Raw genomic sequence first — 22,856 nt, 5'->3', positions numbered from 1 at the left:
TGCACACCCATACAAATGTAAAGCACCTGCAAGAGCACTTCTATATCAAAACACTACATCAGTGTTGTTAGTGTGTTTCTGAAACCACATCACCTCTCTTCCTTCTCAGGGTTATCTCTCGAACTCTCTAATGTTTTATGGCTACTACACCAACTCCACCATCAATACCAGTTGTAGACCTGATGAAGCCACCGCCGGGACTGGCTGCGGCACCACCAGTGACCCTCACATGATGGCCTACAACATTCCCTTAGCCTACTGCTTCACCATCGGCATAACTTTCTTTATCACCGGCATCGTCCTCGTTTACAGGTTGAACAACCCTCTCAAACCTTTTGAAGTGCTGATATAGGATCAGACTATCGTTTTTAGGCTGCGTTCATACAGGCAGTCCAATTCTGATATTTTGCCCAATTATTGTCGAAAGATCTGATCTGATTGGTCAAAAGACCAATTACCAGCAAAATATCAGAATTGGGCTACCTGTGTAAACGCAGCCATTGATCATAACGTGAATATGACCCTGATCTATTCATTTGGAATCTCTTTGTTAGCCTGGGCCAAGATCTGTTTGTGCTCTACAGCCAACCGCTATGGTCCGTGTTGGTGTGAAAATGCCCATAAGAGTTGGCAGGACAGATCTGTGACGTTTTTCTCCTTGTTGGTCTTTCATGGGAATAATACAATGTTTTCATTGTACTTGTCTTAGCATGTCCACGTCCTTTGGGAGGAGTTTCCATGTGTTCAAGTCTCAGGGAAACATGGCCATAAAGGTCTTCTGCTCCTGGGATTTCAAAGTCAGCAAGAAGATGTCTGTCAGGCTGCAGTCGGAGAACATCACCACCCAGCTCAAGGTACGGGACAGGATCATGTTCATTAGGGCACACAATGAAAAAATAAAAATACAATTCCAACCCAAAAACTCAAATAAGCATTTCTTATTGGACAAATCCAGGTAGTCCCTCCCTGTTTCTGTCTGTTTATTCCATTTTGTGCCTAATGAACACGACCCAGGGGTTTCAAACTCTAGTGCTGGAGAGCTAAAGTCAACAGGTGTGCAAGTTTTTGCACAAGTCCATCACTAATACACCTTATTCAGCCAAATGTGGTCCATGATACACTGACCATTTGTTTTAGGTGTGATGAGCCATTATTATTTGCTGATCATTTGAATCAAGCATGTTTGAATCAGGCATGTTAGTGATGGGCAGGAGCAAAATCCTGCGTAGACTATAACAAACAAAATAGAACAGATAGGATAGAGGCCTGGTCAAGCTCATATTCTATGCTAAGTCAGAGGCTGAAGCCCACTCTGTCAGTCAGTCAGTCAGTTAGAGGCTGAAGCCCACTCCCAGTCAGTCAGTCAGTCAGAGGCTGAAGGTCAGTCAGTCAGTCAGTCAGAGGCTGAAGGTCAGTCAGTCAGTCAGAGGCTGAAGCCCACTCTGTCAGTCAGTCAGTCAGTTAGAGGCTGAAGCCCACTCCCAGTCAGTCAGTCAGAGGCTGAAGGTCAGTCAGTCAGTCAGTCAGTCAGAGGCTGAAGGTCAGTCAGTCAGTCAGTCAGAGGCTGAAGGTCAGTCAGTCAGTCAGTCAGAGGCTGAAGGTCAGTCAGTCAGTCAGTCAGAGGCTGAAGGTCAGTCGGTCAGTCAGAGGCTGAAAGTCAGTCAGTCAGTCAGTCAGTCAGAGGCTGAAGGCCACTCCCAGTCAGTCAGTCAGTCAGTCAGAGGCTGAAGGCCACTCCCAGTCAGTCAGTCAGTCAGAGGCTGAAGGCCACTCCCAGTCAGTCAATTTGCCTCTGATAGATCTGCATATCTACAGTATCTAAAGGACAACTGTTCTAGCTGGTATTGAAATACACACAGGATGTGGGTCTAGGTGTTTGTGGTGTAGCATGCCTATAGAAGGCTACATTCTTGCCCAGTGTCAACAGAAAATGAGCAAGAATATGCAACCATTTTAAGATGTACAAATAAGACTAAGTTAGCTACAAGGAACTACATTATGACGCAGATTAAAATACTAACTGGGGAAGTTAATTTTCAGTGTTGTAGTTTCACTGACTCTACATTCACAAACACTGTTTGGCTACTGATGAAAATGAGCTGTATTGTTGGATATTGTGTACTGTCCTTGTTGAATAAATAAATAAACTGTCTCTTCGTTCTTTCCAGGAGCTGTTGTCGGAGGTGAAAGGCGGAGAGGAGGTGAAGGACAGGCTGTCTGGGATGACGGTGCACCTGCTAGCATGGAGCATTTCTCTGGGGAGCACCTTCTTCTGTGCACTCGGCATCCACTGCTTTGCCAAGTACATGCACCTGGTGAGTGTGTGTGTGTGTGTGGGGGGGGGCTCGTATCACACCATAGAACGCTATGCAAATCCAACCCCAGCTAAACTGTTGCACCCTTTTCATACTGCTGAGCCAAGCATGAGCTGGAGAGGACAATGTGGAAAGAAAATGGGCTATACGGACCAGTACGGTTCACGTTTGCACAATAGGGGTATTACTGCCAGAGTTTCTTGTGGCTGCTCTCTCAAAGGTAGATGAGCCTTTACCAAGGAAGGAGAGAGAGCTTACTCTGTTACTAACACACTGCTGCTGGCACACCAGCCCATTAGCTACCTTCCCATTTTCATATTAGCATACCACATAGAATACATTGCCCAACACTGTACATAACTTCCTTTTTAAGTAGAAAATTGGTGGGTGGATATTGGCATACATAACTTCCTTCTAAGGAAGTAAGTTAGTGGGTGGATATTGGAAGAGGACTATCGCCACTTTACTTTCAAGTATTGCCACAGTTTTTGGGGATAAGATTTTTTCAGAGTTTCTCTGAGAACCAGGCAGGAACGTTTTTTGTTTGTTGCAGAATTATACTTTGGTGAGTCAACAGAGGAAATCACATTGTGAAATCAGAAAGCAGCTTAAGACATGTTGTTGCCTGCGAAACAAGATAGGGAGATGTCTCGGGGCCTATTCGAAGGGAATGCAACATTCTCAATGTTGGAGTAGGTCAGAAGCCTGGTCCCAGATCTGTGGTGTATAGCCCACTCCTATGGACTTTGTCATGCCAAATAACACAAACAGATCTGGGAGGACCAGACTATAGTCAGCGATGTAGAGCCTTGCTTGTCTGTCTGCACTGCAGTGTTTCTATAGCCAGGTCACAGATCTGTTTGTTCTGGATAGCCAACTCCTATGGTTGTACGTTTGACAATGACCATAGGAGTTGAGAAGACTGATCTGTGTCCACTGCCCACCCAACTAATATTCATAGCAACAAAGAACTGAACATTGTGCCCAACGGATGACGCCTCCAGCACCCCTGGTCTCTACTGTAGCCCTATGCAACACTCCTGGTCTCTACTGTAGGCCTATGCAACACCCCTGGTCTCTACTGTAGGCCTATGCAACACCCCTGGTCTCTACTGTAGGCCTATGCAACACTCCTGGTCTCTACTGTAGGCCTATGCAACACCCCTGGTCTCTACTGTAGGCCTATGCAACACCCCTGGTCTCTACTGTAGGCCTGCAACACCCCTGGTCTCTGAACTAACACCCCTGGTCTCTATGCCATGCAACCCCTGGTCTCTACTGTAGGCCTATGCAACCCCTGGTCTCTACTGTAGGCCTATGCAACACCCTGGTCTCTACTGTAGGCCTATGCAACACCCCTGGGCCTACTGTAGGCCAATGCACTCCTGGTCTCTACTGTAGGCCTATGCAACACTCCTGGTCTCTACTGTAGGCCTATGCACACTCCTGGTCTCTACTGTAGGCCTATGCAACACCCCTGGTCTCTACTGTAGGCCTAGCAACACCCCTGGTCTCTACTGTAGGCTATGCAACACCCCTGGTCTCTACTGTCTCTACCCCTGGTCTCTACTAGGCCTATGCAACACTCCTGGTCTCTACTGTAGGCCAATGCAATACTCCTGGTCTCTACTGTAGGTCTATGCAACACTCCTGGTCTCTACTGTAGGCCTATTCAACACTCCTGGTCTCTACTGTAGGCCTATGCAACACTCCTGGTCTCTACTGTAGGCCTATGCAACACCTCTGGTCTCTACTGTAGGCATATACAATACTCCTGGTCTCTACTGTAGGCCTATGCAACACTCCTGGTCTCTACTGTAGGCCTATGCAACACCCCTGGTCTCTACTGTAGGCATATACAATACTCCTGGTCTCTACTGTAGGCCTATGCAACACCCCTGGTCTCTACTGTAGGCATATACAATACTCCTGGTCTCTACTGTAGGCCTATGCAACACCCCTGGTCTCTACTGTAGGCCTATGCAACACCCCTGGTCTCTACATGCAACACCCTAGGTCTCTACTGTAGGCCTATGCAACACCCCTGGTCTCTACTGTAGGCCTATGCAACACCCCTGGTCTCTACTGTAGGCCTATGCAACACCCCTGGTCTCTACTGTAGGCCTATGCAACACCCCTGGTCTCGACTGTAGGGCCCCTGGTCTCTACTGTAGGCCTATGCAATACTCCTGGTCTCTACTGTAGGCCTATGCAACACCCCTGGTCTCTACTGTAGGCCTATGCAACACTCCTGGTCTCTACTGTAGGCCTATGCAACACCCCTGGTCTCTACTGTAGGCCTATGCAACACCCCTGGTCTACTGTAGGCCTATGCAATTCTCCTGGTCTCTACTGTAGGCCTATGCAATACTCCTGGTCTCTACTGTAGGCCTATGCAACACTCCTGGTCTCTACTGTAGGCCTATGCAACACTCCTGGTCTCTACTGTAGGCCTATGCAACACCCCTGGTCTCTACTGTAGGCCTATGCAATACTCCTGGTCTCTACTGTAGGCATATCAACACTCCTGGTCTCTACTGTAGGCCTATGCAACACCCCTGGTCTCTACTGTAGGCCTATGCAACACCCCTGGTCTCTACTGTAGGCCTATGCAACACCCCTGGTCTCTACTGTAGGCCTATGCAACACCCTGGTCTCTACTGTAGGCCTATGCAACACCCCTGGTCTCTACTGTAGGCCTGTAGGCCTGCAAATGCAACACCCCTGGTCTCTACTGTAGGCCTATGCAACACCTGGTCCTGGTCTCTACTGTAGGCCTATGCTACTCCTGGTCTCTACTGTAGGCCTATGCAACACTCCTGGTCTCTACTGTAGGCCTATGCAACACACCTGGTCTCTACTGTAGGCCTATGCAACACCCTGGTCTCTACTGTAGGCCTATGCAACACCCCTGGTCTCTACTGTAGGCCTATGCACCCCTGGTCTCTACTGTAGGCCTATGCAACACCCCTGGTCTCTACTGTAGGCCTATGCAACACTCCTGGTCTCTACTGTAGGCCTATGCAACACCCCTGGTCTCTACTGTAGGCCTATGCAATACCCTGGTCTCTACTGTAGGCCTATGCAACACCCCTGGTCTCCTGGTCTCAATACTGTCTCTACTATAGGCCTATGCAACACCCCTGGTCTCTACTAGGCCTATGCAACACCCCTGGTCCTACTGTAGGTCTCTACTGTAGGCCTATGCAATACTCCTGGTCTCTACTGTAGGCCTACACTCCTGGTCTCTACTGTAGGCCTAGGCAACACCCCTGGTCTCTACTGTAGGCCTATGCAACACCCCTGGTCTCTACTGTAGGCTATAGGCCTACAACACTCCTGGTCTCTACTGTAGGCCTATGCAACACCCCTGGTCTCTACTGTAGGCCTATGCAACACCCCTGGTCTCTACTGTAGGCCTATGCAACACCCCTGGTCTCTACTGTAGGCCTATGCAACACCCCTGGTCTCTACTGTAGGCCTATGCAACACCCCTGGTCTCTACTGTAGGCCTATGCAACACCCCTGGTCTCTACTGTAGGCCTATGCAACACCCCTGGTCTCTACTGTAGGCCTATGCAACACTCCTGGTCTCTACTGTAGGCCTATGCAACACCCCTGGTCTCTACTGTAGGCCTATGCAACACCCTGGTCTCTACTGTAGGCCTATGCAACACCCCTGGTCTCTACTGTAGGCCTATGCAACACCCCTGGTCTCTACTGTAGGCCTATGCAACACCCCTGGTCTCTACTGTCTATAGGCCTATGCAACACCCCTGGTCTCTACTGTAGGCCTATGCAACACTCCTGTAGGGTCCTGGTCTCTACTGTAGGCCTATGCAACACCCCTGGTCTCTACTGTAGGCCTATGCAACACTCCTGGTCTCTACTGTAGGCCTATGCAACACCCTGGTCTCTACTGTAGGCCTATGCAACACCCTGGTCTCCTGGCCTATGCAACACCCCTGGTCTCTACTGTAGGCCTATGCAACACCCCTGGTCTCTACTGTAGGCCTATGCATTACTCCTGGTCTCTACTGTAGGCCTATTCAAAACCCCTGGTCTCTACTGTAGGCCTATGCAACACTCCTGGTCTCTACTGTAGGCCTATGCAACACCCCTGGTCTCTACTGTAGGCCTATGCAACACTCCTGGTCTCTACTGTAGGCCTATGCAACACTCCTGGTCTCTACTGTAGGCCTATGCAACACCCCTGGTCTCTACTGTAGGCATATACAATACTCCTGGTCTCTACTGTAGGCCTATGCAACACTCCTGGTCTCTACTGTAGGCCTATGCAACACCCCTGGTCTCTACTGTAGGCATATACAATACTCCTGGTCTCTACTGTAGGCCTATGCAACACCCCTGGTCTCTACTGTAGGCATATACAATACTCCTGGTCTCTACTGTAGGCCTATGCAACACCCCTGGTCTCTACTGTAGGCCTATGCAACACCCCTGGTCTCTACTGTAGGCCTACTGTAGGCCTATGCAACACTCCTGGTCTCTACTGTAGGCCTATGCAACACTCCTGGTCTCTACTGTAGGCCTATGCAATACTCCTGGTCTCTACTGTAGGCCTATGCAATACTCCTGGTCTCTACTGTAGGCCTATGCAACACTCCTGGTCTCTACTGTAGGCCTATGCAACACCCCTGGTCTCTACTGTAGGCCTATGCAATACTCCTGGTCTCTACTGTAGGCCTATGCAACACCCCTGGTCTCTACTGTAGGCCTATGCAATACTCCTGGTCTCTACTGTAGGCCTATGCAACACCCCTGGTCTCTACTGTAGGCCTATGCAACACCCCTGGTCTCTACTGTAGGCCTATGCAACACCCCTGGTCTCTACTGTAGGCCTATGCAACACCCCTGGTCTCTACTGTAGGCCTATGCAACACTCCTGGTCTCTACTGTAGGCCTATGCAATACTCCTGGTCTCTACTGTAGGCCTATGCTATGCAACACTCCTGGTCTCTACTGTAGGCCTATGCAACACCCTGGTCTCTACTGTAGGCCTATGCAACACTCCTGGTCTCTACTGTAGGCCTATGCAACACCCCTGGTCTCTACTGTAGGCCTATGCAACACCCCTGGTCTCTACTGTAGGCCTATGCAACACCCCTGGTCTCTACTGTAGGCCTATGCAACACTCCTGGTCTCTACTACTGGCCTATGCAACACCCCTGGTCTCTACTGTAGGCCTATGCAACACTCCTGGTCTCTACTGTAGGCCTATGCAACACTCCTGGTCTCTACTGTAGGCCTATGCAACACCCTGGTCTCTACTGCAACAGGCCTGCAACACCCCTGGTCTCTACTAGGCCTATACTCCTGGTCTCTACTGTAGGCCTATGCAACACCCTGGTCTCTACTGTAGGCCTATGCAATACTCCTGGTCTCTACTGTAGGCCTATGCAACACCCCTGGTCTCTACTGTAGGCTATGCAACACCCCTGGTCTCTACTGTAGGCCTAACCCTGGTCTCTACTGTAGGCCTATGCAACACCCCTGGTCTCTACTGTAGGCCTATGCAACACCCCTGGTCTCTACTGTAGGCCTATGCAACACCCCTGGTCTCTACTGTAGGCCTATGCAACAACCCTGGTCTCTACTGTAGGCTCTATGCAATACTCCTGGTCTCTACTGTAGGCCTATGCAACACTCCTGGTCTCTACTAGGCCTATGCAATACTCCTGGTCTCTACTGTAGGCCTATGCAATACTCCTGGTCTCTACTGTAGGCCTATGCAACACTCCTGGTCTCTACTGTAGGCCTATGCAATACACCTGGTCTCTACTGTAGGCCTATCTCCTGGTCTCTACTGTAGGCCTATGCAACACCCCTGGTCTCTACTGTAGGCCTATGCAACACCCTGGTCTCTGGTAGGCCTATGCAACACCCCTGGTCTCTACTGTAGGCCTATGCATTACTCCTGGTCTCTACTGTAGGCCTATTCAAAACCCCTGGTCTCTACTGTAGGCCTATGCAACACTCCTGGTCTCTACTGTAGACCTATGCAACACTCCTGGTCTCTACTGTAGGCCTATACAATACTCCTGGTCTCTACTGTAGGCCTATGCAACACTCCTGGTCTCTACTGTAGGCCTATGCAACACTCCTGGTCTCTACTGTAGGCCTATGCAACACTCCTGGTCTCTACTGTAGGCCAATGCAATACTCCTGGTCTCTACTGTAGGCCAATGCAATACTCCTGGTCTCTACTGTAGGTCTATGCAATACTCCTGGTCTCTACTGTAGGTCTATGCAATACTCCTGGTCTCTACTGTAGGCCTATGCAACACTCCTGGTCTCTACTGTAGGCCTATGCAACACCCCTGGTCTCTACTGTAGGCCTATGCATTACTCCTGGTCTTTACTGTAGGCCTATGCAACACCCCTGGTCTCTACTGTAGGTCTATGCAATACTCCTGGTCTCTACTGTAGGTCTATGCAATACTCCTGGTCTCTACTGTAGGCCTATGCAACACCCCTGGTCTCTACTGTAGGCCTATGCAACACTCCTGGTCTCTACTGTAGGCCTATGGTCTCTACTGTAGGTCTATGCAATACTCCTGGTCTCTACTGTAGGTCTATGCAATACTCCTGGTCTCTACTGTAGGCCTATGCAACACCCCTGGTCTCTACTGTAGGCCTATGCAACACTCCTGGTCTCTACTGTAGGCCTATGCAACAGTCCTGCTATTTTGTTACACTCTCTCTTCTTGACAACAGTCCTTTGTTTTAATGTTTTTCCTTCAATGTGACCAGAGGAGACTTGAGGATGCAGAGGGGGAGGTCAGTGTGGTGCATGAGGCTCGTCTGCTGGCTCTGCCTGGGGTTGTGTCCTGTGGGAACCTCCTCATCCCTGGTCTCTTCAACCTCGTGTCTTGGATGGAGAACTTCAACTCGCCCATTGTACGTCTCTATGTTTCCATCTTCAGGTAAATACGACTAGAACTGCGTTCAGAGATGTTCAGTGTTTGACACATATTAGTACATTAGCATTGTGGTAAGTTCCAGAGTTCCAACATTTTTCCCAGAAATCCAGGTTGAAGGATTCTAGATTTCCTGCTTATTCCCTCCTGATTCTGGGAATCTTCCAACTGGGATTTCTGGAAAAACAGCTAATTTTGGTGAAAATGACAACCCTGGTTGTCCAACAAATTAAGTTGGTGAATTATCTTACCAAAGCTATTGTCACAATCCAATATGAATGAAAATATGTAAATTACATGTTGCTTAGCCTATATTTCATTTTGGATTGTGACATTAACGGGCTCCCGAGTGGCAGAGCGGTCTAAGGCACGGGATCTCAGTGCTTGAGGCATCACTACAGACACCCTGGTTTGATTCCAGGCTGTATCACAACCGGGTATGATTGGGAGTCCCATAGGGCGGCACACAATTGGCCCAGCGTCGTCCGGGTTTGGCCAGTGTAGGCCATCATTGAAAATAAGAATTTGTTCTTAACTGACTTACCTAGTTAAATAAAGGTTACATTTTAAAACAATTTTGGGGTTGAAGCATACTGATAGCTCTATACAACCGGAAGTGTGGAATGTTGACATTAGACATGGTGCACAGTGGAAACCAATGGGAGGTATTCTGAATGTCTTGTGAAGTTTCATCTTGAGTTAAGTGGGGGGTTATTTTGGTGGTTAAGTTAACTCGCCTGTTTGTTTTTTTTAACCTTTATTTAACTATTATTTTTATTTCCAATGATGGCCTAGGATCAGTGGGTTAACTACCTGTTCAGGGGCAGAACAACAGATTTGTACCTTGTCAGCTCTGGGATTTGAACTTGCAACCTTCCGGTTACTAGTCCAACGCTCTAACCACTAGGCTACCCTGCCACCCCCTGTACATGAGCCCATAACACAATCACAAGATGTTTCACACAGACACAACCATTGAGTCTTGTTTACTTTTCACCATATAAAAATAAAGATACAATTTGGAAAGGAGTAGAGGGTGCTCAACCAACGTGAGTCAAGGATCAACCTAAAAATGAGTAAACACCATTGGACAGGAAAAGGCGCAACGCTGGCTCACCACTCAAAATTCTTAGTTTTATTAGGCCAGTTTAAAATATTGACATTTCGGCCTTCAAAATAATCACAAAGGGAATGGACAAGTTTCATATAGGGCATGGGGAAGACAATTAGGGAGGACCCGCTTCAGCTGATGGTGCTAATAAGAGACCGTGGTGGACCATACAGGGTGATACTCAAGGTGTGGGTTACTATGGTCAATAGTGATGAAATACAGAAGTGGAAGATGTAAAAATCTATTGGAAAACTGGGAAAGTTTTTTTTTTCAACCACAGTAGGTGAAATTGATCAAATACATGTTGGATATTGGCAAATAAACAGGGCTAAGCAAAACTAGGGATAGCAACAAAGAAACCATCAACAGCTTAGGCAAAGAGGTCTAACAACTGGTTTGGACAACAGTTGGTGAGCTAGTATGCTCCCTCCATGTGTAAACAAGAAGGACAAATGGGAGGGTGTTGTCAATGGACCAACAAAGGGATGGAGCCCTTCACAAAAGTATACTATACTACAGACACCATAATCTCAGAGTAAACATTTTTAGATGCTCCTATCAAAGTGGTTAACAGAGGCCCAATAGGAGAGTGTGTGTGTGAGTACTGTGTGTAATAAAGCTCTCCATCCAATGGCCAAAGTAGTACAGCAGGGTCATGTTCATTAGGCATCAAACGGAAGGATATGAACTGAAACAGAGGGACTACATGGTCTTGTCCAATAAGAAATGTTCATATTTGCTGTACGTTGCAAAACGTTTTTAAAACACGTGCCCGAACAAACTCACCAAATGTTCCTTCCTCTAATAATCTCGAGCCATGTAATCAAGCTACTCAAAGCAGAAGTGCTGATCTAGGATCAGCTCCTCACTGTAAATATAATCTTATTATGTGTGATCTGAAAGGCTAAACCAGTGGATGGATATTGTCAGTTATTGCCGTAGTAACAAACCCCCTCACAGTACGACCCCAAACTGTTCACACCTCTCTTGTTGGCAGAGAGAAAATGTTGCTGTTTGTAAAGCTAATTTCCTGCAATTCTACATGTCTAATGTGTGTTCATAGGATACCTGAGTGACTCAACAAAATCAATGGGGGGCCCTTGGCACGTAATCCAGCCACAATAACTGCAAAATTTAGATAGGTAAATTAGGCTAACCAGTTATCTAGCTGACATGTATTTGTTTAGCCTAACTTACCTACAGTGCATTCGGAAAGTATTCAGACCCCTTGACTTTTTACACATTTGTTACGTTACAGCCTTATTCTAAAATTGATTCAATTGTTTTTCCCTCCTCAATCTACACACAATACCCCATAATGACAAAGCAAAAACAGGTTTCTAGAATTTGTTTGAAATGTATAAAAAATGTAACCTGAAATATCAGATTTACATAAGTATTCAGACCCTTTACTCAGTACTTTGCTGAAGCAGCTTTGGCAGTAATTACAGCTTTGATTCTTCTTGGGTATGATGCTACAAGCTTGGCACATCTGTATTTGGGGAGTTTCTCCCTTTCTTCTCTGCAGATCCTCTCAAGCTCTGTCAGGTTGGATGGGGAGCGTTGCTTGGCAGTTATTTTCAGGTCTCTCCAGAGATGTTCGATCAGGTTCAAGACCGGGCTCTGGCTGGGCCACTCAAAGACATTCCGAGATGTCCTGAATCCACTTTTGCATTGTCTTGGCTGTGTGCTAAGGTTTGTTGTCCTGTTGGAAAGTGAACCTTCACCCCAGTCTGAAGTCCTGAGCGGTCTGGAGGAGGTTTTCATCAAGGATCTCTCTGTTCTTTGCACAGTTCATCTTTCCCTTGATCCTGACTAGTTCCTGCCGCTGAAAAACATCCCCATAGCACGATGCTGCCACCACCATACTTCACCGTAGGGATGGTGCCTGGTTTCCTCCCGACGTGAAACTTCTCATTCAGGCCAAAGAGTTCACTCTTGGTTTCATCAGACCAGAGAACAGTCATGTGCCTTTTTACAGAGGAATGGCTTCCGTCTGGCCTCTCTACCATAAAGGCCGGATTGGTGGAGTGCTGGAGCGATGGTTGTCCTTCTGGAAGGTTTTCCCATCTCCACAGAAGAACTCCAAACTTCTTCCTTTTAAAAATGATGGAGGCCACTGTGTTCTTGCAGACCTTCAATGCTGCAGACATGTTTTGGTACCCTTCTCCAGATCTGTTCCTCGACACAATCCTGTCTTGGAGCTCTACAGACAATTCCTTTAACCTCATGGCTTGGTTTTTGCTCTGACATGCACTGCCAACTGTGGGAACTTATATAGACTCTTTAACACATGTGGACTCCAATCAAGTTTTAGAAACATCTCAAGGATGATCAATGGAAACAGGAAGCACCTGAGCTCAATTTCGAATTCAAATTATTTACGTAAAAACTTGTTTTCACTTTGTCATTATGGGGTATTGTGTAAATTATGGGGTATTGTGTAAATTATGGGGTATTGTGTAAATTGACGAGATTTATTTATTTAATCCATTTTTAGAATAAAGCCGTAACAAAATGTGTAAAAAGTCAAGGGGGCTGAATACTTTCTGAATGCACTGTGTCTAGCTTACATGGGCTAGTAGTTTAACAACTGAACATTTGTCAGTTGTAAATAGCTGTAGGTCTGTCAGTGAATGACATAAGAAGAAAACTGTCCATGCACTTACACATTTCCAAATTGCACCTTGTGCATTCTATTATAAATCAACAGCAGCAAGTTGAAAGCCTGACTAAGTTCCCCCCCAAAAAGTCAGGACCCGCTGTGTGTATTGACCCCTGGGTCCGGACCACGGTCCTCCATTTCAGTATGGCTGGGCTAAACTGACCTTAAATCAACACTCTTACTCTGAGACACTTGATACTGTACATCCTGTTTTTATACAGGAACCTACTGCTGAAGGTGAGCATTCTTGGCGTACTGTGCTACCATTGGCTGGGGAAAATTGCAGCTGAACCAGAGCAACATGGTCTGCAGGTAAGACACCTGATACTTGTCACCATGCTGTCTGTTATAAAACAAGATGTCACCTTCAAATTAAGGTCCCCTTTCATTGAAACATTAGTAGCTAAGAATTTATGGCCCAAAGTAGTAGTAGGGGACAGTTCTATATTTACTAGGGAGGCTGGTCCAACTCAAGGTGTCATACAAAAAATGTACCTCCCTCCTCAGCTTAACTATTTACACATGACCCCCCCCCCCTTTTCACTGTAAAATAAAATGCACACCCTCCCCCCTCATAGAATTAACTCAAAATAATGTTTACGACCACAAATAACAACTGTAGCAGCACTGTGTTTATAAACATGGATATCAACTTTGCCACTTCAGCATGCTTTTGTGGCACAATTGATGCCGTGCAGGTTGAGGGTTGGCCGACCACCACAGAGGAGCTCACTCTCCCTGCCTGTTTCATTACTCTACAATCAGAGCCGGATGCAGACAATGATCAGCTAGGTGGAAATCAGATTTAAAATGAATGCCATATGTATAACTATGTCATATGTGACACATTTTCCACCAACAGGTTTCTGTCCCAATGCACCACACAACCAATAAACAAAGCATACCAATTTCAAGCACCTCAATATCATGATTTGTGTTTTCAGCACCACAACAAATAGACTGAGAACTGGAAATCCATCCCTCCCTACCTTGTAGGCCTACCCAGTATTGAAGGCTTGTGTTGACAATCTCCGACTGTTATTAAACTGTCATTTTGGTGTTTTGTAACAGATGTCTCTTTCCATTTGTCAAATGGCCGCTGCACTGTTTGGATTGATTTTTTTTATTTGTCACAAGTCCTCAACTGGCAGCTTCATTGAATAGTAACCGCAAAACACCAGTCTCAACGTCAACAGTGACGAGGCGACTCTGGAATGCTGGCCTTCTAGGCAGAGTTCCTCTGTCCAGTGTCTGTGTTCTTTTGCCCATCTTAATCTTTTCTTTTCATTGGCCAGTCTGAGATGGCTTTTTCTTTGCAACACTGCCTAGAATGCCAGCATCCCACAGTCTCTTCACTGTTGACGTTGAGACGGGTGTTTTGCTGGTACTATTTAATGAAGCTGCCAGTTGAGGACTTGCGCGGTATCTGTTTCTCAAACTAGGCACTCTAATGTACTTGTCCTCTTGCTCAGTTGTTCACCGGGGCCTCCCACTCTTTCTATTCTGGTTAGTGCCAGTTTGCACTGTTCTGTGAAGGGAGTAGTACACAGCGTTGTACGAGATCTCCAGTTTCTTGGCAATATCTCACATGGAATAGCCGTCATTTCTCAGAACAAGAATAGACTGACGACTTTCAGAGGAAAGTTCTTTGTTTCTGGCCATTTTGAGCATGTAATCGAACCCACAAATGCTGATTTTCCAAATACTCAACTAGTCTAAAGAAGGCCCGTTTTACTGCTTCTTTAATCAGATCAACAGTTTTCAGCTGTGCTAACACAATTGCAAAAGGGTTTTCTAATGATCAATTAGCCTTTTAAAATGATAAACTTGGATTAGCTAACGCAACATGCCATTGGAACACAGGAGTGATAGCTGCTGATAATGGGCCTCCGTACGCCTATTGTCACGGCCGTCTTCCTAGAACGAATAAGTGGACCAAAGTGCAGCGTGGTGAGTGTACATTAGAAATAAAGTAATGTCACAAACAATACAAAACAACCGGGAAGCTTAAGAGGGCTATAGTGCCACTAACAAAGTCAACTACCCACACTAATGATACTCAATCAGAGACAACGTTCGACAGCTGTCCCTGATTGAGAACCATACCCGGCCAACACATAAAAACACAAATCATAGAAATAAAGGACATAGAATGCCCACCCAAATCACACCCTGACCAAACCAAAAAGAGACATAAAAAAGGCTCTAAGGTCAGGGCGTGACCTTACCCCCCTCCAAAGGTGCGGACTCCGGCCGCAAAACCTAAACCTATAGGGGAGGGTCTGGGTGGGCATCTATCCGCGGTGGCGGCTCTGGTGCGGGACGTAGACCCCGCTCCACCTCTGGCTCACCCCGCTTTGGTGGCGCCTCTGGTGTGAGGACCCTCTCTGCTGGCCCCGGACTGGGGACCCTCTCTGCTGGCCCCGGACTGGGGACCCTCTCTACGGGCCCCAGACTGGGGACCCTCGTTGCGGGCCCCGGACTGGGCAACCTCGTTGCGGGCCCCGGACTTGAGTCCGTCGCTGGGGGCTCCGGACTGGAGGCCGTCGCTGGGGGCTCCGTGCCATGGAGGCCGTCGCTGGAGGCGACTGCCATGCCCTGTGCCCAATACAAAAATATATTTTAAAAACACACTACCCTGCCCTGTGCCCAATACAAAATTATATATTTAACTCCCTACCCTCCCCTGTGCCCAATACAAAAATATATTTAAAAAACACACTACCCCGCCCTGTGCCCAATACAAAAATATATATTTTACTCCCTACCCTCCCCTGTGCCCAATACAAAACATATATTTAAAAAACACACTACCCTGCCCTGAGCCCAATACCAAAATATATATACAAAAAAACACACTACCCTCCACTGTGCCCAATACAAAAATATATTTAAAAAACACACTACCCTGCCCTGTGCCCAATACAAAATATATATAAAAAACACACTACCCTCCACTGTGCCCAATACAAAATATATATAAAAAACACACTACCCTCCCATGTGCCCAATACAAAATATATATCAAAAACACACTACACTCCCCTGTGCCCAATACAAAATATATATCAAAAACACACTACCCTCCCCTGTGCCCAATACAAAATATATATAAAAAACACACTACCCCGCCCTGTGCCCAATACAAAATATATATAAAAAACACACTACCCTCCCCTGTGCCCAATACAAAATATATATAAAAAACACACTACCCTCCCCTGTGCCCAATACAAAATATATATAAAAACACACTACCCTCCCCTGTGCCCAATACAAAATATATATAAAAACACACTACCCTCCCCTGTGCCCAATACAAAATATATATAAAAACACACTACCCTCCCCTGTGCCCAATACAAAATATATATAAAAAAACACTACCCTCCCCTGTGCCCAATACAAAATATATATAAAAACACACTACCCTCCCCTGTGCCCAATACAAAATATATATAAAAACACACTACCCTCCCCTGTGCCCAATACAAAATATATATAAAAAACACACTACCCTCAAAATATATATAAAAACACACTACCCTCCCTGTGCCCAATACAAAATATATATAAAAACACACTACCCTCCCCTGTGCCCAATACAAAATATATATAAAAAACACACTACCCTCCCCTGTGCCCAATACAAAATATATATAAAAAACACACTACCCTCCCCTGTGCCCAATACAAAATATATATATAAAAACACACTACCCTCCCCTGTGCCCAATACAAAATATATATAAAAAACACACTACCCTCCCCTGTGCCCAATACCAAAATATATATAAAAAACACACTACCCTCCCCTGTGCCCAATACAAAATATATATAAAAAACACACTACCCTCCCCTGTGCCCAATACAAAATATATATAAAAAACACACTACCCTCCCCTGTGCCCAATACAAAATATATATAAAAAACACACTACCCTCCCCTGTGCCCAATACAAAATATATAAAAAAAACACACTACCCTCCCTGTGCCCAATACAAAATATATATAAAAAACACAATACTACCCTCCCCTGTGCCCAATACAAAATATATATAAAAAACACACTACCCTCCCCTGTGCCCAATACAAAATATATATAAAAACACACTACCCTCCCCTGTGCCCAATACAAAATATATATAAAAACACACTACCCTCCCCTGTGCCCAATACAAAATATATATAAAAAACACACTACCCTCCCCTGTGCCCAATACAAAATATATATAAAAAAAACACAACCCCCCCCTGTGCCCAATACAAAAATAATATAAAAAACACACTACCCTCCCCTGTGCCCAATACAAAATATATATAAAAAACACACTACCCTCCCCTGTGCCCAATACAAAATATATATAAAAAACACACTACCCTCCCCTGTGCCCAATACAAAATATATATAAAAAAACAACCCACCCCTGTGCCCAATACAAAATATATATAAAAAACACACTACCCTCCCCTGTGCCCAATACAAAATATATATAAAAACACACTACCCTCCCCTGTGCCCAATACAAAATATATATAAAAAACACACTACCCTCCCCTGTGCCCAATACAAAATATATATAAAAAACACACTACCCTCCCCTGTGCCCAATACAATAAAAAACACACAAATACAAAATATATAAAAAACACACTACCCTCCCCTGTGCCCAATACCAAAATATATATAAAAAACACACTACCCTCCCCTGTGACCAATACCAAAATATATATAAAAAACACACTACCCTCCCCTGTGACCAATACCAAAATATATATAAAAAACACACTACCCTCCCCTGTGCCCAATACAAAATATATATAAAAAACACACTACCCTCCCCTGTGCCCAATACAAAATATATATAAAAAACACACTACCCTCCCCTGTGCCCAATACAAAATATATATAAAAAACACACTACCCTCCCCTGTGCCCAATACAAAATATATATAAAAAACACACTACCCTCCCCTGTGCCCAATACAAAATATATATAAAAAACACACTACCCTCCCCTGTGCCCAATACAAAATATATATAAAAAACACACTACCCTCCCCTGTGCCCAATACAAAATATATATAAAAAACACACTACCCTCCCCTGTGCCCAATACAAAATATATATAAAAAACACACTACCCTCCCCTGTGCCCAATACAAAATATATATAAAAAACACACTACCCTCCCCTGTGCCCAATACCAAAATATATATAAAAAACACACTACCCTCCCCTGTGCCCAATACCAAAATATATATAAAAAACACACTACCCTCCCCTGTGCCCAATACAAAATATATATAAAAAACACACTACCCTCCCCTGTGCCCAATACAAAATATATATAAAAAACACACTACCCCGCCCTGTGCCCAATACAAAATATATATAAAAAACACACTAACCTCCCCTGTGCCAATACAAAATATATATAAAAAACACACTACCCTCCCCTCTGCCCAATACAAAATATATATAAAAACACACTACCCTCCCCTGTGCCCAATACAAATATATATAAAAAACACACTACCCTCCCCTGTGCCCAACACAAAATATATATAAAAAACACACTACCCTCCCCTGTGCCCAATACAAAATATATATAAAAAACACACTACCGTCCCCTGTGACCAATACCAAAATATATATAAAAAACACACTACCCTCCCCTGTGACCAATACCAAAATATATATAAAAAACACACTACCCTCCCCTGTGACCAATACCAAAATATATATAAAAAACACACTACCCTCCCCTGTGACCAATACAAAATATATATAAAAAACACACTACCCTCCCCTGTGCCCAATACAAAATATATATAAAAAACACACTACCCTCCCCTGTGCCCAATACAAAAATATATAAAAAACACACTACCCTCCCCTGTGCCCAATACAAAATATATATAAAAAACACACTACCCTCCCCTGTGCCCAATACAAAATATATATAAAAAACACACTACCCTCCCCTGTGCCCAATACAAAATATATATAAAAAACACACTACCCTCCCCTGTGCCCAATACAAAATATATATAAAAAAACACACTACCCTCCCCTGTGCCCAATACAAAATATATATAAAAAACACACTACCCTCCCCTGTGCCCAATACAAAATATATATAAAAAACACACTACCCTCCCCTGTGCCCAATACAAAATATATATAAAAAACACACTACCCTCCCCTGTGCCCAATACAAAATATATATAAAAAACACACTACCCTACCCCCCTGTGCCCAATACAAAATATATATAAAAACACACTACCCTCCCCTGTGCCCAATACAAAATATATATAAAAAACACACTACCCTCCCCTGTGCCCAATACAAAATATATATAAAAAACACACTACCCTCCCCTGTGACCAATACAAAATATATATAAAAAACACACTACCCTCCCCTGTGCCCAATACAAAATATATATAAAAAACACACTACCCTCCCCTGTGCCCAATACAAAATATATATAAAAACACACTACCCTCCCCTGTGCCCAATACAAAATATATATAAAAAACACACTACCCTCCCCTGTGCCCAATACAAAATATATATAAAAAACACACTACCCTCCCCTGTGCCCAATACAAAATATATATAAAAAACACACTACCCTCCCCTGTGCCCAATACAAAATATATATAAAAAACACACAAAATATATATAAAAAAACACTACCCTCCCCTGTGCCCAATACAAAATATATATAAAAAACACACTACCCTCCCCTGTGCCCAATACAAAATATATATAAAAAAACACTACCCTCCCCTGTGCCCAATACAAAATATATATAAAAACACACTACCCTCCCCTGTGCCCAATACAAAATATATATAAAAAACACACTACCCTCCCCTGTGCCCAATACAAAATATATATATACCCTCCCCTGTGCCCAAAACAAAATATATAAAAAAACACACTACCCTCCCCTCTGCCCAATACAAAATATATATAAAAAACACACTACCCTCCCCTGTGCCAATACAAAATATATATAAAAAACACACTACCCTCCCCTGTGCCCAATACAAAATATATATAAAAAAACACACTACCCTCCCCCTGTGCCCAATACAAAATATATATAAAAAACACACTACCCTCCCCTGTGCCAATACAAAATATATATAAAAAACACAAAATACAAAATATATATAAAAAACACACTACCCTCCCCTGTGCCCAATACAAAATATATATAAAAAACACACTACCCTCCCCTGTGCCAATACAAAATATATATAAAAACACACTACCCTCCCCTCTGCCCAATACAAAATATATATAAAAAACACACTACCCTCCCCTGTGCCAATACAAAATATATATAAAAAACACACTACCCTCCCCTGTGCCCAATACAAAATATATATAAAAACACACTACCCTCCCCTGTGCCCAATACAAAATATATATAAAAAAAAAAACACACTACCCTCCCCTGTGCCCAATACAAAATATATATAAAAAAACACACTACCCTCCCCTGAGCCCAAAACAAAATATATATAAAAAACACACTACCCTCCCCTGTGCCCAATACAAATATATATATATATAAAAACACACTACCCTCCCCTGTGCCCAATACAATATATATATAAAAACACACTACCCTCCCCTGTGCCCAATACAAAATATATATAAAAACACACTACCCTCCCCTGTGCCCAATACAAAATATATATAAAAAAACACACTACCCTACCCCCTGTGCCCAATACAAAATATACATTACATTTACATACAAAATCATTTATACGCTCTTATCCAGAGCGACTTAAAATTGGTGAATTCACCTCTGACATCCAGTGGAACAGCCACTTTACAATAGTGCATCTAAATCACAAAATATATCCTATCCTAGGTAAAGAGGTGGGGTTTCAGGTGTCTCCGGAAGGTGGTGATTGACTCCGCTGTCCTGGCCCGTGAGGGAGTTTGTTCCACCATTGGGGGGCCAATAGCAAAAGTTTTGATGAGCGGGAACTGTACTTCCTCAATGGTAGGGAGGCGAGCAGGCCAGAGGTGGATGAACGCAGTGCCCTTGCTTGGGTGTAGGGCCTGATCAGAGCCTGGAGGTACACACTACCCTCCCCTGTGCCCAATACAAAATATATATAAAAAACACACTACCCTCCCCTGTGCCCAATACAAAATATATATAAAAAACACACTACCCTCCCCTGTGCCCAATACAAAATATATATAAAAAACACACTACCCTCCCCTGTGCCCAATACAAAATATATATAAAAACACACTACCCTCCCCTGTGCCCAATACAAAATATATATAAAAACACACTACCCTCCCCTGTGCCCAATACAAAATATATATAAAAACACACTACCCTCCCCTGTGCCCAATACAAAAATATATATAAAAACACACTACCCTCCCCTGTGCCCAATACAAAATATATATAAAAAACACACTACCCTCCCCTGTGCCCAATACAAAATATATATAAAAACACACTACCCTCCCCTGTGCCCAATACAAAATATATATAAAAACACACTACCCTCCCCTGTGCCCAATACAAAATATATATAAAAACACACTACCCTCCCCTGTGCCCAATACAAAATATACATTACATTTACATTTAAGTCATTTAGCAGACGCTCTTATCCAGAGCGACTTACAAATTGGTGAATTCACCTTCTGACATCCAGTGGAACAGCCACTTTACAATAGTGCATCTAAATCATTCCCCTGGGGGGGTGAGAAGGATTACTTATCCTATCCTAGGTATTCCTTGAAGAGGTGGGGTTTCAGGTGTCTCCGGAAGGTGGTGATTGACTCCGCTGTCCTGGCGTCGTGAGGGAGTTTGTTCCACCATTGGGGGGCCAGAGCAGCGAACAGTTTTGACTGGGCTGAGCGGGAACTGTACTTCCTCAATGGTAGGGAGGCGAGCAGGCCAAATATGGATAAAAACGCAGTGCCCTTGCTTGGGTGTAGGGCCTGATCAGAGCCTGGAGGTACACACTACCCTCCCCTGTGCCCAATACAAAATATATATAAAAAAACACACTACCCTCCCCTGTGCCCAATACAAAATATATATAAAAAACACACTACCCTCCCCTGTGCCCAAAACCAATATATATATATATAAAAACACACTACCCACCCCTGTGCCCCAAAATATATATAAAAACACACTAAATACAAAATATATATAAATACACACTACCCTCCCGTTTGCCCAATACAAAATATATATAAAAACACACTACCCTCCCCTGTGCCCAATACAAAATATATATAAAAACACACTACCCTCCCCTGTGCCCAATACAAAATATATATAAAAACACACTACCCTCCCCTGTGCCCAATAAAAAATATATATAAAAACACACTACCCTCCCCTGTGCCCAATACAAAATATATATAAAAACACACTACCCTCCCCTGTGCCCAATACAAAAATATATATAAAAACACACTACCCTCCCCTGTGCCCAATACAAAATATATATAAAAACACACTACCCTCCCCTGTGCCCAATACAAAATATATATAAAAACACACTACCCTCCCCTGTGCCCAATACAAAATATATATAAAAACACACTACCCTCCCCTGTGCCCAATACAAAATATATATAAAAACACACTACCCTCCCCTGTGCCCAATACAAAATATATATAAAAACACACTACCCTCCCCTGTGCCCAATACAAAATATATATAAAAACACACTACCCTCCCCTGTGCCCAATACAAAATATATATAAAAACACACTACCCTCCCCTGTGCCCAATACAAAATATA

The 22,856-nt window shown here is 44.2% G+C and overlaps 1 protein-coding gene across 1 annotated transcript in view; it reads left to right on the top strand.

Annotated features, from left to right (window-relative positions):
* LOC135554685 (transmembrane channel-like protein 6) overlaps positions 1 to 22,856 on the top strand; it is a 36,435-nt gene that overhangs the window by 7,572 nt on the left and 6,007 nt on the right. The window contains exons 8-12 of the mRNA XM_064987104.1: positions 110 to 312; positions 710 to 854; positions 2,169 to 2,315; positions 9,090 to 9,262; positions 13,254 to 13,344. Coding sequence (XP_064843176.1) covers positions 110 to 312; positions 710 to 854; positions 2,169 to 2,315; positions 9,090 to 9,262; positions 13,254 to 13,344 — 759 coding nt within the window. The remainder of the gene's footprint in view (positions 1 to 109; positions 313 to 709; positions 855 to 2,168; positions 2,316 to 9,089; positions 9,263 to 13,253; positions 13,345 to 22,856) is intronic.

This window comes from Oncorhynchus masou, chromosome 14 (assembly GCF_036934945.1).
Source record: "Oncorhynchus masou masou isolate Uvic2021 chromosome 14, UVic_Omas_1.1, whole genome shotgun sequence".
Lineage (NCBI taxonomy): Eukaryota > Metazoa > Chordata > Actinopteri > Salmoniformes > Salmonidae > Oncorhynchus > Oncorhynchus masou.
The sequence above is the reverse complement of the archived record's forward strand: the minus strand, read 5'-3'. Positions and strand labels throughout refer to the sequence as shown.